This window comes from Alligator mississippiensis, chromosome 2 (assembly GCF_030867095.1).
Source record: "Alligator mississippiensis isolate rAllMis1 chromosome 2, rAllMis1, whole genome shotgun sequence".
Classification (NCBI taxonomy): Eukaryota; Metazoa; Chordata; order Crocodylia; family Alligatoridae; genus Alligator; species Alligator mississippiensis.
In genome coordinates, this window is record NC_081825.1 from 188,318,070 (window position 1) to 188,334,886 (window position 16,817).

A 16,817-nucleotide genomic window follows, 5' to 3' on the forward strand; every position below is an offset into this window, starting at 1 on the left:
TGACTCATGTATTCCATTCCTAGAAAAAAGAGTCAAGTGTTTCATAGACAGCTAAGGGCGCTTTTGACTATTGCTGAGCAAATTGCTTATGTAATCACTTTTAGAAAAAGGCTTAGGAGATGCAAGCTGCTAACCTTCCCTCTTCCCAGCCCCCAGCAACATTATACATACAGCTGAGCTGAAAGCAATAGAGTGAATAGACCCGACTAGGCAATTTCCATCTAGACAATGTTCATACACCATCAGGAGTGGATAAAGGTTATCAATTTTGTATGAACTGAACCAGAAAGAATGGACTTTGGTCTTCTCCCTCTGCGTGCTAGAAATGCTAACTCTGCATTCTCCCTCCCCCATCCCACTTGCTTCCCTGCACCCTGACCCTAGCCCCAGGCCAGTCCTGCAAGGATGTGCTGGTAATTCTCCCTGAGAATGAAGCAGGGCAAACTTTCTCTGTGTGATAGTTCCTCCCATGCTTTCTATTTCTTCTTCCACTAGCACTCTCCTATTTACATAAATAATGAGGAGAAAGAAAACACTCACTGGACTTGTCTACACAAGATGTCTACTGCAGAATAAACTAATTAGCTTTGCAGTAAACATCTCGTGTCTACACATATGGTCCTATTATGCCGCAGGAAACTAATCGACTCTGCAGCAGGGTAGTACTTGTAAATACAAGTATTATCATAGAATCATAGAAAATGAGGGTTGGAAGGGACTTCAGGAGGTCATTTAGTCCAATGCCATGCTCAAAGCAGGACCATCCCCAACTAGATCATCTCAGGCAAAGCTTTGTCTACCTAGGTGTTAAAGACCTCCAAGGATGGAGATTCCACCACCTCTCTGGGTAACCTGTTCCAGTTTTTATACCTTCCTTATGAGAGAGTTTTTCCTACTACCTAACTTAAACTTCCCTTGCTGTGCCTTGAGACCATTGCTCCTTGTTCTGTCACCTGCCACCACTGAGAACAGTCCAGCTCCATCCTCTTTGAAACCCCACTTCAGGTAGTAGAAAGCTGCTATTAAATCCCCTCTCAGTCTTCTCTTCTGCAGACTAAATAATCCCAGTTCCCTCAGCCTCTCCTCATAAATCATGTCCCCTAGCCCCCTAACTATTTTTGTTGCCCTCCAGTGGACTGTATCCAATTTGTCCACATCCTTTCTGTAGTGGGGGGCCCAAAACTGGACAGGGTGCTCCACATGTGGCTTCACCAGTGCGAATAGAGAAAAATAATCACTTCCCTTGATCTGCTGGCAACACTCCTACCAACACAGCCCAGTATGCTGTTAGCCTTCTTGGCAACAAGGGCACACTGCTGGCTCATATTCAACTTATTGTCCACTGTAACCCCCAGGTCCTTTTCTGCAGAGCTGCTGCCTACCCAGTCAGTTCCCAGCCTGTACTGGTGCATGGGATTGTTCCATCTTAAGTGCAGGACTTTGCACTTGTCCTTATTTAACCTCGTGAGATGTCTTTTGGTCCAATCCTTCAATTTGTCTAGGTCACTCTGAAACCTAGCCCTACCCTCCAGCATATCAACTATTCCCCCTAGACTGGTGTTATCTTCAGACTTCCTAAGGGTGTACTCTATGCCTGGTCATTGATGAAGACATTGAAAAAAAACAGCCTAGGACTGACCCCTGGGGAACTCTGCATGATACTGGCTGCCAACTAGACATCGAGCCATTGATTACTACCCTCTGAGCCCAATGATCCAGCCAGTTTTCTATCTGTCTTACAGTCCATTTATCCAACCTGTACTTCCTTAGCTTGCCTAGTAGAATGTTGTGGGAGACCATATCAAAAGCTTTGCTAAAATCAAGGTACACCACATCCACTGGTCTCCCCGCATCCACAAAACCAGTCATCTCATCATAGAAGAAAATCAGATTGCTCAGGCATGACTTGCCCTTGGTGAATCCATGCTGACTACTCACTTTCCTTTCCTCCAAGTCCTTAGAAATTGATTCCTTGAGGACTTGCTCTATGATTTTTCCAGAGACTGAAGCATGGGTAACTGGTGCCTTCTGAGTTGGGGGGGGGAGGGGGGCACTTGCCCTCCCAGCAGCCAGTCAGCGGCAGATCAGACTGACGGGGGGGCAGGGGGGAGGTTCTCCTGTGGCTGATTGTGCTGACCAGGGGAGGCGGGGAGGAGCTTACCCTGTTGCCAATCGCACCAACCTGGAAGTGCCTGGGGGACCGCAAAGATTGCTTCTCTTGGTGCCCCCACTCCCCAGCTGGCACTCTCAAGGGAGGCACCAGCACTCTCACCTGTCCTCCCTGCCTGTCACCTAAGCAGGGAACGCTGGCTGTCAGGGGGTGCACCAGCACTCTCAGGGGGTGCACATGCACCTCTGTGCACCCTCTACGTGTTGCCGCTGGACTGAGGTGAGGCTGGCTGGGCTGTAGTTCCCTGGATCCTCTTGTTTCTCTTTCTTAAATATGGGTACTATATTTGCCCTTTCCCAATTTTCTGGGACCTCTCCTGATCACTATCTGTTTTCAAAGGTGATGGCCAGTGGCTCTGCAGTCACATCAACCAACTCCTTCAGGTGCACTACATCTGGCCCCATTGACTTGTATATGTCCAGCTTTTCTAAATAGTCCATAACCTGTTCTTTTATCCTGCTGCTGAGTTTTTTACTCTGCAGCACTGGATGTGTAGATGCTGATGCAGCTGGCTGGAGCACATGAGTGCTTCAGTCCAGAGGTTAGCTGCTGGCTAGCCCTGCATTGGAGCACCCTGTGTCCAAGCCAGCCCCTCCACAGTGCATTGAACTGGATCAGAGCAGCTCCGGACTGGCATGATGACCCCTAGGCCTGCTGCTAGGGGCTGCTCCAACCTGGTTGAATGTTCTATGGTCCCTGGCACATGTTCAAATAGTGCGCCTGGGAATAATAAACTCTAGTGTAATATGCACTGGAGTTTATTGCTATGTGCTAATAGCATATGTAGATGTGCCTACTAGGTGCATCTACATGTGCAATTAATTCAAAGCAATCAAGTGCAGAGCAGTTTGAGCTCGAGTAAACTACTCCTGGGCACAGCGTTTACACATGCACCTGGGACAGCAGCAATTTGAGCTTGGGCAGAGCAGTTTTATGCCAGAGGTGCTCAGCCCTGAGCTCCAGGTGGCGGCATTGGGTGGCAGAGAGACTGACTGAGGCACAACGGTGCTGAAAGTGCAGAGCTGTGTGGCTAGGCCACAGGCAGGAATCTGGCCCCTGACTGGCTGGGTTGATTGGATGCAATTTTTTCCAGTAGTCAGTGTCTACATGTGTTTAACTGCAGTAAATTACCCCAACCTAAGATAGTACTGCCCCCAACAGTACTATCTTGCTGTGGTATAAATTAGTTTACTGCAGCCTAATACCATCTCATGTGTAGACAGTGATGTTTTACTCCTCAGCTAATTAGTCTACTCCGCAGTAAAGTATATGTGTAGATGCAGCCACTTGTTAGCACGGTAAGCAAGGACCTGTTATGCTTTAGGAACATGAGTGTTGGCTGTGATGAAGAACACTGTGGGTATATATCTGATGCTAAACAAGAGTTCCATCTTTGGAAGACTTGCCTGGCACTTTGGGTATCAGGTCAGCTCTTCAGATCTACAGAGGCCTGTAACAACCCCACATCCAGTGAGAACTTTAGCACAGAGCTGCTCAAGAATGCTCTAACAAAACAGAGTTTTGATGGAAAATTCCAATTTGTTGAAACCAAAATGTTTTACAAAAACTTATCGACTTTGATGGACTTTTTGCCAAAACAAGGGAAGGAGAGACCTACCTGGTTTGACACCAGTTTGCATAAAGTTCTACTCAGAAATACAGAATGTCTAGTATGGCAAATCTCAATCATGAACCACAGAGTAGGAATCCCAGGAAGCTGGGAAACCTTAGGTACCCCAGCTTGAGTGCAGGCCATCGTTGTTGAATTTAATAAAAATTACACCAAAACAGCATGATTTCTCTAACACATACACATAAATTGGAACTTTCCTCCCATAAGCATTTTTTTAAATTCTAGTTTTCACTGCAAAATGGATTTTTTTTTTTTTAATTTCAGTATTTGCCCCCAACCAGAAATTCTGAGTTTTGATCAACTCAGCTTAAGAGGTTACCAGAAAGGAAAAAAAATACGTGCATTTATTCCTCTCTTTGTATTCTTAGATGATATCTGAAGAAAGGTTGAGATATTTTGTTCTTATTGCTATGTTTCTTGCATGTGATTTTTCTCTCAGGAGAAACACCTGGTCTTGGCCACCTTCTGGATGCTGGAGAATTCAGTAGAGAAGAGAAGATCCAGTGGTATTATGACATTTGACGAACTGATAGATTGAGACATGAATAATACAATTCTGATTTGTTGATTTGTTTTTGGCGTTTTTTTTCCAAATTGTCTAAGACTTCATTTAAGTCAAATTCTTGATAAAAGTTAAGAAAAAACACTATGCTTCTTAGGTCTCCAAATAAAAGCTGGAAGACATGGGTTTCATTCACCATTGCTATACCCCAGGTTAACTGAAGTGAAATCAGTGTAAGTTACCTTGAATATAAATCTAGAGAAACAATGGGAAAGAGCTCTGGAATTTCTTAATTAAAAAATTACAATTTCCAAAAAAGTCAGTTCCTTTCAATATACTACAAAAAATGAAAGGTCACAAAATTTGCTTTTTATTATTATTATTTTCTGTTACAGATCACCTTTTACATTAACCCAAAATACAAGAACCTGCAGAATACCACCACTTTTTCCAGTGCTGAACTGAGATAAAGGGGTATGTATGTCTTTAACTATCTGAAGCATACAGCTATAGGAACCATCCAGTGACATTCGACAAATGTTGCTCTGGGAAGCAGAGACATGTTAAGCCCTGTCTCTAATGTGAAGTATCCATTGCCACCAGCCAAAAGAGGAACACTTAAGAGGAAGAATAAATAATTTTATGATAAAGATGCTGAAACAGATTTTGCTTTCAATTTCTGATGCACTTCCTCTGCAACCTCAGGTAACCTCTTTTAGTGTGTCATTTCTCCATCTGAAATACGGAGAAAATAGTAGAAGCTTCCTCTTTGTTGTATCTAATTATATTGCAAGGTACTTTCAGTACTGGCAGTCCTGCACTCTCTTGGCATGCATTTGTACAGCTCCTGGCACAACTGGGTCCTGATCAACTGATGGTTCTAGGTGTTATTGTAACACAAACAGCTAGTGACAATGAAGGCATTCTTTTCCCCCAGGTTAGATAAGCGTCAGCACAGTGCCAATGGTTCAAATAGACAAAGTCCCCTCTGGCAACTTGCAGAGGAGCCTAAACAAAATATTTAGGGCCTTGGGACTGTGCAGTTGCCTTGGATTTTTTACTGAATGAGCACTGGCAAAAATCTACCAGCATAAATGCACAGGACTGTAATCACAGGTATCGGATAGCTGATGGTCTAGCCTAAGTATTGTTTTTTCTCATAGTCTCTCTTCTTCCAAGGTGGCTGTAGGGGAAAGGGGGGTAAAAGGGAAGAAGGAAGGAAGGAAGTGAGAAAAGCTTTGGTTCAGTGTCTTAGAGACACCAGGATTGTAGGGGTGAGGGGGATCCTACATGGTGAGAGGAGCAGTAAAGAAAGGATTTCTGGTATTTTGAGGGTCAGGGCCAATGAAGAGGGTCCAGGCTGGACAGCACGTTGGTTAGTGAACGTTCAAGTCAAGTAATCTCTTCCACAGTGTCACAAGGACATGGTTGTAAGAAAGTCTGAGGGTCTTTGCAGAGCCCTTTGATTTAGCTTTCACCTGCAAGATTAAATAGCAGATGAGCTCCAATCTCATGCCAGTGGTGGGCAAGGGGAGAGAAATGAGGTAGGGTTTCAGGCTTGCAATGGGATGGAATATGGCCAGAAAACTGGGGAGAGTGCTTGAAGAGTTTGGGGAACTGGGGCTGGAGGATTCTCCATGGCCTGGAGAAGAGCCTGCAATGTATTTCATGAAGAAACAAGCTCCTGGGGGCTTGACATCTCACCTTAGAGTTGTCCTCATGCAGCCACCCACATGCAATACCATATAGAGCAGTAAATAATATCACACCCGCATGATAAATTGGGTTGGGGGAAAATCTACTGCTCCAAGTCTGGTAAAACCGTGTGTATCTGCCTCTGCCAAAAAGAGTAAGTGGCCCACAGCCCAGTTCATGCCTCAGAAGGGATAATACACCTAGCAGCAGTGATGTGCCAAGATCCTTAGTTCTTATTCCAAGGAAAGACTGCCACCTACTGAATGACTTTTGCCACTTTCTGCATCACTTCTTGTTGTGGTCTTCCAACAAAACACTGCAGAATTACAGGATTTTAGTGCAAGACAACATGATTCCAGGTTGCAAACTGACCTTGGACAAGACTCTCAGAAGCAGGGACCGCGATTGGTGTCTCTCTCAGAAAATGCTCTGCCCTCCTCTAAGCCAACTCTCGAAGGCAGGATCAGCCACCGCAGGAAGACTCTCTGCCTCCCCAAATCATAAATGGAATCAGCCTCAGTATCTCCCCTCTAGCTGTGGGCTCAGTATAGTTCTTCTTTTTGCTTGATGGAGAGTGTGTGATCGCTGGAGCCTATGCTCAAGGCCTGAGTTTAATTAAATAACAGCCTTATCGTTAGTAATTGCTCTGGTATTTTTATTGCAACAATGTGAATCCTGCTGATCTTCCCGGGCATTAGTGGAGCTATGATAAGTTCCTTTCACAGGGTTTTCCCTAGAAACTAATGAACTGATACACTGAGAGCCTTGGCTGGAGACAAGGATTCAGGTACCCTGAAATCGGTGGTAGCATGAATTTCTTTCCCTATTTTCCCAACCTCAGGCTTCTGGCCCAAGTCTCCATATCACCACTGCAGAAACCATAGCTGGAAATGTTCTACAGGAGAAAGCCAGATAGTTCCAGTCCAGGAGGGGGGGATGATTCTCAGGAAGGGGCGCAGAAAAAAAATAGTTGGAAAATTAAAGACAGAGGGCTAGAATTCCACTGACTTAGTTTGAGTTCCTGTTTCTACCACAGCCCTTTGTGCGTGACCTCCCACAAGTTGCATCAGCTCTTTGACTGAAATCCAGGCCCTTCTGAAGACCATAGAAGTTGTCAGTCAAGCCAAGTTTTCATTCTTTGAGCCTCAGTTTGCCACCTGTAAAATGGGAAAAGTAATAGTACTTCCCTACCTCACAGAGGCCTGGCAAAGATTAATAAAGAAATGTATGGGGGTGCATAAATAAAGATAAAGAAACATCAGCTGAGAGGAAGCTTGCACCTTTTTGGCTTCCCTATGAAATGTTCATGCATTTCCTACTTGCAGCAAAGCTACTGCGCCCACACAATCTGGAAACTTGTCACCATGTTCAACTGGTTGTGTCTGTAGTGGAGGTACGCACTGTACTCCTGGAATATATGATACTTGAGTTACTGCTGTCACTTGCCAGGATGCAGGACTCCTGGCACCTTTTAGGCTAACATTTAGGAAAAGGCATTGAGGGCAGGAGGTGAGGCATGAGTTTGTGGAACCCAGCCCATGAAAGCTGTGCTTCTGAGCCCATCCGGCTTTGAAAGGTCTTGATGGAGCATCTGTTTACAACAGTTTTGTTCCAGGTCAGGAGGGAAAATGTGTACGTCTGTATGATTGCATCATGGGAGTCTTCTTCACATGCAGTGCTCCATGTGAAATGATCAAAATCTATCTCCCAAAGGAAGAATGAAGTGTCTTTTATTAGCTAGAGGGTGGGGAAAGAACACTTTGGTAGAGACACAGAAGGGGATTAAAGTGGATGAATCCATGTGTTTTACCCACAGAGAATATATATCCTTTAGCAGGCGCCATTTCCAGCACTGAAATTTCAGTACTGCAGCAGGATAAAGGTCTGTGTAGAGAGTATGTTGTGTTGCCCCATGAAAAGAGATGAGGGAGTTAATATTAAGCACCTGGGAGCAAAAACAAGACAGGAACGCTCTCCCCAAGCAGACAGCATTGAATCTCAGTTAACCTTGTTAATCTTACCAACCAGAGGCAGCTGGGTTTAGGTGAATTTCAGAGCTGCAGCTAAAATCTGATTAACTACAAAATGAAATGAATGTTGTGAGGCAACAATGTGCTTTGATTGGAAGCAGGAGTTTGCTATAAAGGTCAGGTAATCCCATCAAGGAACATGTGCCACACGTACTGCAGCTCAAACAGCAAATTCTGAACATTGGAAAAAAATCAATGAGCACTCACAACAAGCAGTCCAGGGGAACTACTTTGGCTGAAGTTGGTGCTATATGCACTGTCAAATATTTTCAATAACCAACACAGTTTGTAAAAATCACTATCTGCTTTGGGTCAGTTGGCATCACTTCTCATTTCATTTCCCATCACTAAAATGCTGATGGTGACCTCTAATACTAAAATGGACATGTCTACTTCAATACTGTGTTCTCTGATTTCAGGGCTTTTTAGATTAGACTCATAATGGATGACCTTTCATAATGAGCATATGGGACCATAAAGATGTTTACAAACTCTGAACTCCAGAGAAAAACTTACTGTAGGCTCCAGAGGCAAATATATCAAGAATACCACACCCTCTGAAATAGATTTACAGCGTTTTTAATCAGTTGCTTTGAAGGTGCCGTTCCAAAGTGCCTTTCTGCCTCTTTCATGTGCACATGCACATACACACACATACATACACACACATATACACACGCACTCTCCTTTCTGTCTGCATCATTTGCTAGTTGCAATAGTTTTCCAGCTGGTAAAGGGAGCAGGTGTTATGGCAACATTGCTCGACAATTCCCCTCTTCACTTTCTCATATTCCTGCTGTTGGAATGCTAGCTCTTCCACTTCGTTCCGCAGAGGCCCATTCACTGTCAGGGGTAAAAAGAAACTCATGTGAATCCATACACAAGCATCTCAGCTGGGACCATGCAGTCTAGAGATCAATACCTGCTGCCTAGAGATGGCTGGAAAATGGGGAAATAATTGCAAATATTTTCCCCTTATTAATATTGTTTGTATCACCATAGCACACGGAGGCTCCATATTTCATGTTCCAGCAGGGTTGTGGAGCATATGAGAGGAACCAAATCTTTCAAGTGTTGGCCATACTACAGGGATGAAGGTGTGCGAGACACAGTGGGGAAGATGTGTAGCAATGGAGAGAAGCCTTGTAGGCTCAGTTGATGACCCTAGCTAGTTCATAGGATTGTAAAATGGCTCATCTGTTCCATGGAGGTGAGATAGGTGGAATTGCAAACTTCATGAGGGGTCATTATCCTGTGAACCTGAGCAAACAATTTTGTCTGCCCAAAGGACTGCTGACTTAGGTGAGTTGTGAAGGGGGATGTGTTTCATGTTTGGCTCCTGAACAGCCTGCATGCAGTCTACAGCTTGTCACAAATGATAGGTTTGAATGTGGAGTGAAAATTGTCACAAAAAATGACAAAGCTGGGAGACTATACAATGTTTTTGACAAAATGTTCTGAGCTGCTGATGCACAACTCAAAATTCTTCACTAGAAATATTTGTTTTTCAATTTTGCAGTTAACAATAGGGAAAATTTTTACCTAAATGAAAATTTTCACCCGGGGGGATGACTTTTTTTTTAACAACAAAATTTTAAATGGTGGGTTTGTTTGATTTTTTTTAACCAGCTTTCATGGTGTACCAGTTTTGCTCCTGGCTCTTTATAATTAGTTTATTATTTAAACTGTAAGGGCTTTGGGGCTCCGTGCTGCTTATATTTGTAAAGCACCTAGCACAAACAGGTTTTCATTCCAATCAAAATTTTCCAAACGATCCTTTCAGAGTTGAAAAGAACAGGCAGGAAAAAGCACCTCCGCTATCTTAATGTTACAATGGCTCTTCTGCTCATGCAAGTCACTGATTTCAGTAGAATAGTGCTTCTTACAGGTCTTTTGGGCTGAAAAACTACTCCACTGTGCCCAATACATGACAGGACCCATACTATGTCTAGCTGAACTAATGGATGCTTCCCCCAGCTCTCTTTTCTTCAAGGATTCTGTGCCCAGGCAGCTGGCTGAGGATAGTTCTGGCGATGGTAAAAACCACTTGCAGGTCAGCCTAGTGGCAAGACATGATAATTAACCTCACTAAGAATGGGGAACGAGTGGCACTTTTTCCAATCTCTGCTAAGGCAGAGGAGACAAGAAGTGAGTCTTCAGCAATCACTCCTTCTGCATAGTAGCACATCGTTTTTCTTACAACACCACCCAACCAGCCTTGGTTTGAACAAAAATCCTTCATTTGTTATATGAGTCAATGCATGTTTTATAGATATTTTTGGGAAGTGGCTGTAGTGCTCCTCTATCCCTGGGTCATTTGGCTGTGAAATGTTAGCATTATCAGCTCCTTGGAGCTGCAACATTACTTTTATGTGTTTACACAGTGCCTAGAATAATGGCGTCATGAGCCATGGCTGGGGCTTCTCAGCACTACTACGGTACAAAGACACTGTAGAAATTAGTTCCTTTCTTTGTATGCCTGTGGGAGGCTGGTGATATCTCAGCATAGCTGCCTGGAAGAGAGGTGGAAACATCAAGATTTGCTGGCCCATCATTTTCTGTCCTCCAGCAACTTGCTCTTCCCCTTTTCTCACAGGCCACACTATCATAGGAAGTCTGTTGTTATGATTAAGCAATAAGTTTCCTAAATATATGTGCAGAAAACAAAAGTTACTGATTACAGAGAAGTGTGCTTAAAAGTCAAACGTGCCCATATAAGCCTGAGATGAGCCCAGCTGGACAGTTGGGAAGGATTCACCTACCTAGAGGCTGTTCAAGGTCCCGTCGACCTTTGGGAGAGTAGAAGAAACCCCTTTCACCACACACCAGATAGAGAGCATCCACCAAGTGAGAGCCACACAGGCGCTGGTTAGCTGCAGCATAGCTGACACTGGGGCTGGAGAGAGCAAGGAAGGCCAGGAGAGGCAGTGAGTGGATCCAGAGAGCCATGGTGGGATGAGAGGTGAGGCCTAGGAAAAGCAGAGAGAAGGGAAACATGAAGCAGGGAGATACTAGTAGAACAATGTTGTCATCCTTTCACTTATTTGGCTGCAAATTCACTTGGAAGAGGCAGATGAAACCCTTTAAAGATCTGACAGAATTAGGGGGGGAAAGGGAGCTTTATGAACCTGAGCATCAGGAAAACATCTCAGCCTCCCATTTATCAGTGAGTTAATAGTAATTTTAACAACTAGTATAGAACCCAGCCAGCTGCAAAAGGCCTTTTGCCTAATTTAGCATTTCTTGGCCTCTTCCTCTAGGAGCTTGCTTAGACCACAAATGCTGGAGTGTGTAATAAGCTAGTCATCCTTGCTTATCAGCAAAATACAAGAGAGCTCAGGGGAGGCACACAAAGATAACCTATGTGCTCCCCAAATCCTGGGTTAGCATAGCAGTCAGGTGAAAACCCTAGCCCTATTGCCTACAACTACTGGTGGAAAGGTGTGTTGTATTGTAAGAGCAGCAGACCTTCCTACTCTGTGGTGACCTTGTCCTAGCCACTTACGTTAGCCATGTTGTGCTAATCCCCCTGGTCCCACCTCACCCTAAGAAAGAAACCTCTTGAGTTGAATAGTGCCCTGTTTTGGTGCCATGTTAATCCCAAAGCATGAAAAAAACAAAGTCAAGCTGATTGGGAGAGCCAGCAGCCACTTATCTTCAAAACAGATCTAGCATGTTCTGGGTCAGTGCCAGCTGTCTCCTTTGCACCCCATCTCCCCATCCTCTCCACCCTGCATCCCTGGTACAAGTAACTTCAGCCATAATCTGAAGCAGGAGTCATTAACATGCTGTTGCCCCAAGCAAGAGCTTGCAACCCTGCCCCTGCTTTTGGTTGCAAATCTCTGGAGAGCCAGATTCAGCCCATGGACAGTAGGTTGCCAATGTGATTCAGGATCCACACGTGGCTGTTCAGCTCTTGGCTTTTTCTGAGACTGCCATAAGGATGCTTTCTAATGACAATAAGTTGATGAATGCTTGCACATTTGAAATTGAACAGAAGAAAGCCGGACAGGAGAGTACCTGTCATGGATAACCCCCTTTCTCTATTCACTTGGAATTGGACAGAAACTACCAGTTCATTTCATAGGTTCTGATCATTACTACAGCGACTGATATTTGTGTCTGCCTTTTCAGGCAAAAGATGGTACCTCATTTCCAATCTCCTAAACTATTCTCTGTGTGTTCGATATATTTTCATAGAACAAGTATGCCTGAGTTTGTTTCCCAAAGTAAGTCTATGTAGGCCATATTGTAGGCTGTCATCCTTGTTTATTCTTCCTTGTTGCCCTCTGCTGTAGTCAGCCATACAGTCACATATCACTTTTTTGTGCTGCTGTGCATGTCCAGCAGTAGAAAAGTAAAGAGTCCTCTCCTGAGTTAAACAAGCCTAGGTGTGAGATCAAAAACACATTGTAGCAGATGGGCATGTCTGGGAGATGATATGCCAGTCAGAATTTAGGGTGGGGGGGAGAGATTGAAACCCACTGTGCTATCCTAGGACAGAGACCCTCCCTCATCATAAGTTAATTGCTAACAGACACGTTTGTGGGTTCACTTTGAAGCGTGCTTGGGTTTAGAGTTTTGAAGCGTTAACAATCATTGCAAAGGAGGCATTTTGATGGGGGAACAAAGTTAGCATTGGCTGTTTCCTGTTCTCTCTTCTTCCTCCCAGTTTTCTTTGAACCATGTCAGTATCCTCATTTCGTAATAGGTGCCTGTAGACATGCAGGGATGCTGTTCCAACAGACTGGAATTAAAGTGTATCGGAGCAGACTCGATTAACTGATTAATCGAGTCTGCTGCAGTGTGATAATTAACATGCTTCAGCAGCATCAGTGTCTCGTATTCAGCATCTCCATGCTTCAAAATGGTGGCAGGGGAGCTTTAACTAAAGCTCATTGAATGAGCTTTAGTTAAACTGCCCCCGCTGGCATTTTGAAGCATGGGATACTGAATACATGAGACACTGTGGGCACTTTACTTAAAGCAGCTCTCTCCCCCCTGACCTCCTCCACCTCCAAGCACATGTAAAGATGCCTAACCACGACTGCTAGGGGCATTTTTATTACATAGCATTCCCTCCCCATATTACAGGCACTTTGACTTACAGTTTCTAACTCCAAACAGCCCAGACAACAGTCAGGATAGAATCTTTCTGGCAAAAAGTTTGAGGAATGGATTGCAAACCATATGCAAGTTCACCAGAAGTTGCTCTGTGAAATATTCACAGGTGTGATACCATCATAGTATGAGTCTGGATATCATTTTGATTGGAAAGCCTGCTCTGCCACTTTGCTCACCACTATCCCTTCTCTGTTAACACAGTGCCTATAGCCAGGTGCAAAGGATCTACCCTGTCCTAGCAGACAGAAACTGAAATCTCTGCTCATGTCTTTGGTAATTGTATCCATGAAGGAGGAAAGAACTGAGGCACTAAACTCAGGTTCCTGATGGGGAGGAAATTGGGAATGTGGACATGTATTTGAAGCCCTACAAAAGGTCTGACTTCCAGGCAGAAATGAGACAACAGAAGAGCAGCAGACATCCTCAGAAAAGTTAGCTGTCCTTACCTAACAAAATAGAAAACATCATTTTGTTTTCTTGAACCCCTCTAGGATTTTTTGCCCTTCTATCTGGGTACCCCAAACAAGAAATCCATGGAGGCAAAGCCTGCAAGAAAGACTTTATGTAGAGCCCAGAGGTTAAATTTGCCATGTTGGTGTGCTCACTTCCATTCTGCACATTATTAAACCTCCATCACTACCAAGACTCGACAGCTTCTTGTCTCAGCAGAAAGTCCAAAGACTGAAGGGCCTAGATAGTGATCATTATAGCAGCACGCGTTCTACAGGTAGCACATTCATGTCAGAGTAGTGAGGCTCACAGGTACGGCAGTGTGGGAAACTCACTTCTTATGCTGTATCTATGCTACAGACAAACTTCATTCATTCATTCGTTCATTCGTTCTTTGTCAAGCCAACCCTTTTCATTATATTCACTTAAGAATATAGCTGAACCGCAAAAAAGAGGTGGAGAGGAAACCTAAAAGAGAAGAAAATCAGCTTACCTTAGTGAGTGGAAGTGAGAGAAGTGAAGATTGCTCAGAGACACGAGTGTGTTTCCTTGTAACTTCCACATCCTTCATTTGCCATATTTATATCCTTTATAGTAACTCAAATGACACAGGAGTTAGTCAGAACTCCACCCCCTCAACAGTCCCTTGCCCAAAATTTTTTGCTGCCTGGGCACATTAAATCTTTCCTGGTAGCATCAACAGGTCTTTAAGATAGTTAAGATAGAAGCAACAGTTTGCAGTTTCCATCTCATTTCACCTTCAGCCTATAGTTGCATCTCAGAAGCTTTGCCCTGAGTTGTCAGGACCCTTTTAGCAAGAGATAATGGTGCAATTAAAGCTCTAATGATTACACTAATGCTGGGCAATCCATATTGTTGGGATGGAAGTGGCCAACAGGCTACCACTTTCAACAGCTGTTTCTGAAGGGTGAAATTAGAGAAAAGCAAACATGTTAATATGTTAAATTAATTTCACTCCACTGAGTATCTGGTGAAAGCCCAGAATTGTTGATGAGGCTGTGCCTGAGCCACGTGCTAGAGGAAAGAAAACACTTCACTATAGGGAAGAATATTGGAGGCCACATTTACCACCTGTATACATCTGAGTGCATCAAAAAGGAGCCTGGACAGACATGGACATATGCATCTTGTTCTACAGCTGAGCAGGCTGGAAAATTCCTTTTACATTTTACACAAAAAAGAGAGTTACTCCCACCAAATCTTTGATAGACAGGGCACTTCTCTGGGACATGCAAGACCCACATTGGGATCCCTGCAGGGGTTTGAACTTTTCATTGAATATTTCACTGAGAAGGTTTTGTCCAGCTTTGTCCTCTATATGAGTTAGAAAGGCTGGCTTAACTGAAAGCAGTCCTGCCTCTTGGGTTTTACCACGGCCTGCTGGGTCCATCACAGGATCTACGCTCTAAAGCCCTACTTTCCCGTGATTTCTAAGTCACCTAGTCCAACCCACTACTCAAGGCATAATCATCCCCAACTAAACCATCTTAGCCAAGTGTCTGTCTTACCTGCTTTTGAAAGTTTCCAAGCATGGAGAATCCATGTCACTTAGATGTGAGCTTCAAAATACAGTCTTAGAGAGACAAGTCTGTTGCATGATTAATGCCTGTCACAGGATATCCTGAGGTCCAGCTTAATTGCTATCGTTAACAACACAGCTCCTTGATCCAGATATAATGGCCCCTCTCCCCCAACACTCCAATACATACACACATGTGCATGTGCATATGTGTCCAATGGGACCAAAGTCAAAGCAATTTCCATGATGGATAGCCTAGGGCAGATCATTATTTTGTGATGTGATCATATTCTCTTATTTTAGCTTGAGTCAATTGATTCCATTGATGCAGACATATGATGAGATGGCTGGCTCTTTGGATATGGTGAAAGCAGTGGACATGATATACCTTGACTCTAGCAAAGCTTTTCATATGGTCTGCCACACCATTCTTGCAAGCACATTAAGGATTTGATTGAATGGACTGTAAGGTGGATAGAAAGCTGGCTGGATCATTGGGTTCAATGGCTCGATGTCTAGTTGGCATCTGGTATCAAGTGGCAGAGTGCTCCAGGGTTCGGTCCTAGGCTGGTTCTGTTTAATATCTTCATTAACAATCTGGAACGTGGGATGGAGAGCACCCTCAGCAAGTTCACAGATGACATCAAGCTGGGGAAAGTAGTAGGTACATTGGAGGGTAGGGCTAGGATCCATAGAGACCTAGACAAATTGGAGAACTGGGAGAAAAGAAATCACATGAGGTTGAGCAAGGACAAATGCAAAGCCCTACACTTACCATGGAAGAATCCCATGCATCTCTACAGGCTTGGTACCACCTGGCTAAGCAGCAGCTCTGCAGAAAAGGACCTGGGGGTTACAGTAGACAATACACTGAATATGAGTCAACAGTGTCCCCTTGTTGCCAAGAAGACTAACAGCACATACTGGGCTGCATTAGTAGGAACGTTGCCAGCAGCTCGAGGGAAGTAATTATTCCCCTCTATTCTGTATTGGTGAGGCCACATCCAGAGTACTATGTCCAGTTTTGGGCCCCAGCTACAGAAAGAATAACTTCCTCACTAGGAGGGTGCTGAAGCACTGGAAGGGGTTAGCTAGAGAGCTGTTGAAATCTCCATCCTTGGAGGTTTTTAAGGCGTGGCTTGACAAAGTCCTGGCTGGGATGATGTAGTTGAGGATGGTCTTGCTTAGAGCAGGGGGTTGGACTAGATGACCCCCAACCCTATCTTTCTGTGATTGTATGATTCTATATCCTTTGAAGTGACAGTGGGTGCATCTAAATGAGATGCTATGTCACCATAGCAACATGCTAGGGTGATGTAGCATTGGTGGGTAAAAACCGTGACGATGCAGTTATGTCTTTGTAGTGACGCGGTCCCTTGCTATAGTGCATCGCTACGGCGATATAGTGGCTAAAAATAACTGTGCGCCGCTGGCACAGCTTAGTAATGGCTGTTACTGTGCCATCACTTAGTACTTCCTAAAGGAAGCAGTAAATGACGGTGCAGTAACAACAGTGCTGCAGGGGCACATGTAGACATGCCCACTCTGTGGTGGACTACTGAAATGGAAAATCCTTTTGCTTTTTCTTAACAGAAAAAAAGATATTATGAATGTCTGAATCCTAGCTAAATACAAACTTTCAGTTCTCAATAAAGTAAGTTATTTCCTCTGTG

General features: G+C 44.1%; 1 protein-coding gene across 1 annotated transcript; it reads right to left on the reverse strand.

Moving 5' to 3' along the window:
* Positions 1 to 8,613: 8,613 nt before the first annotated feature.
* On the reverse strand, positions 8,614 to 14,626 carry INS (insulin). Its single transcript, XM_019476689.2, has 3 exons — positions 14,098 to 14,626; positions 10,793 to 10,999; positions 8,614 to 8,873 (listed from the first exon to the last, which is right to left on the reverse strand). Exons 2-3 carry the CDS (start codon positions 10,977 to 10,979, stop codon positions 8,737 to 8,739), a joined length of 324 nt encoding a protein of 107 aa, XP_019332234.1. The 5' UTR covers positions 10,980 to 10,999; positions 14,098 to 14,626; the 3' UTR covers positions 8,614 to 8,736.
* Positions 14,627 to 16,817: the final 2,191 nt, after the last annotated feature.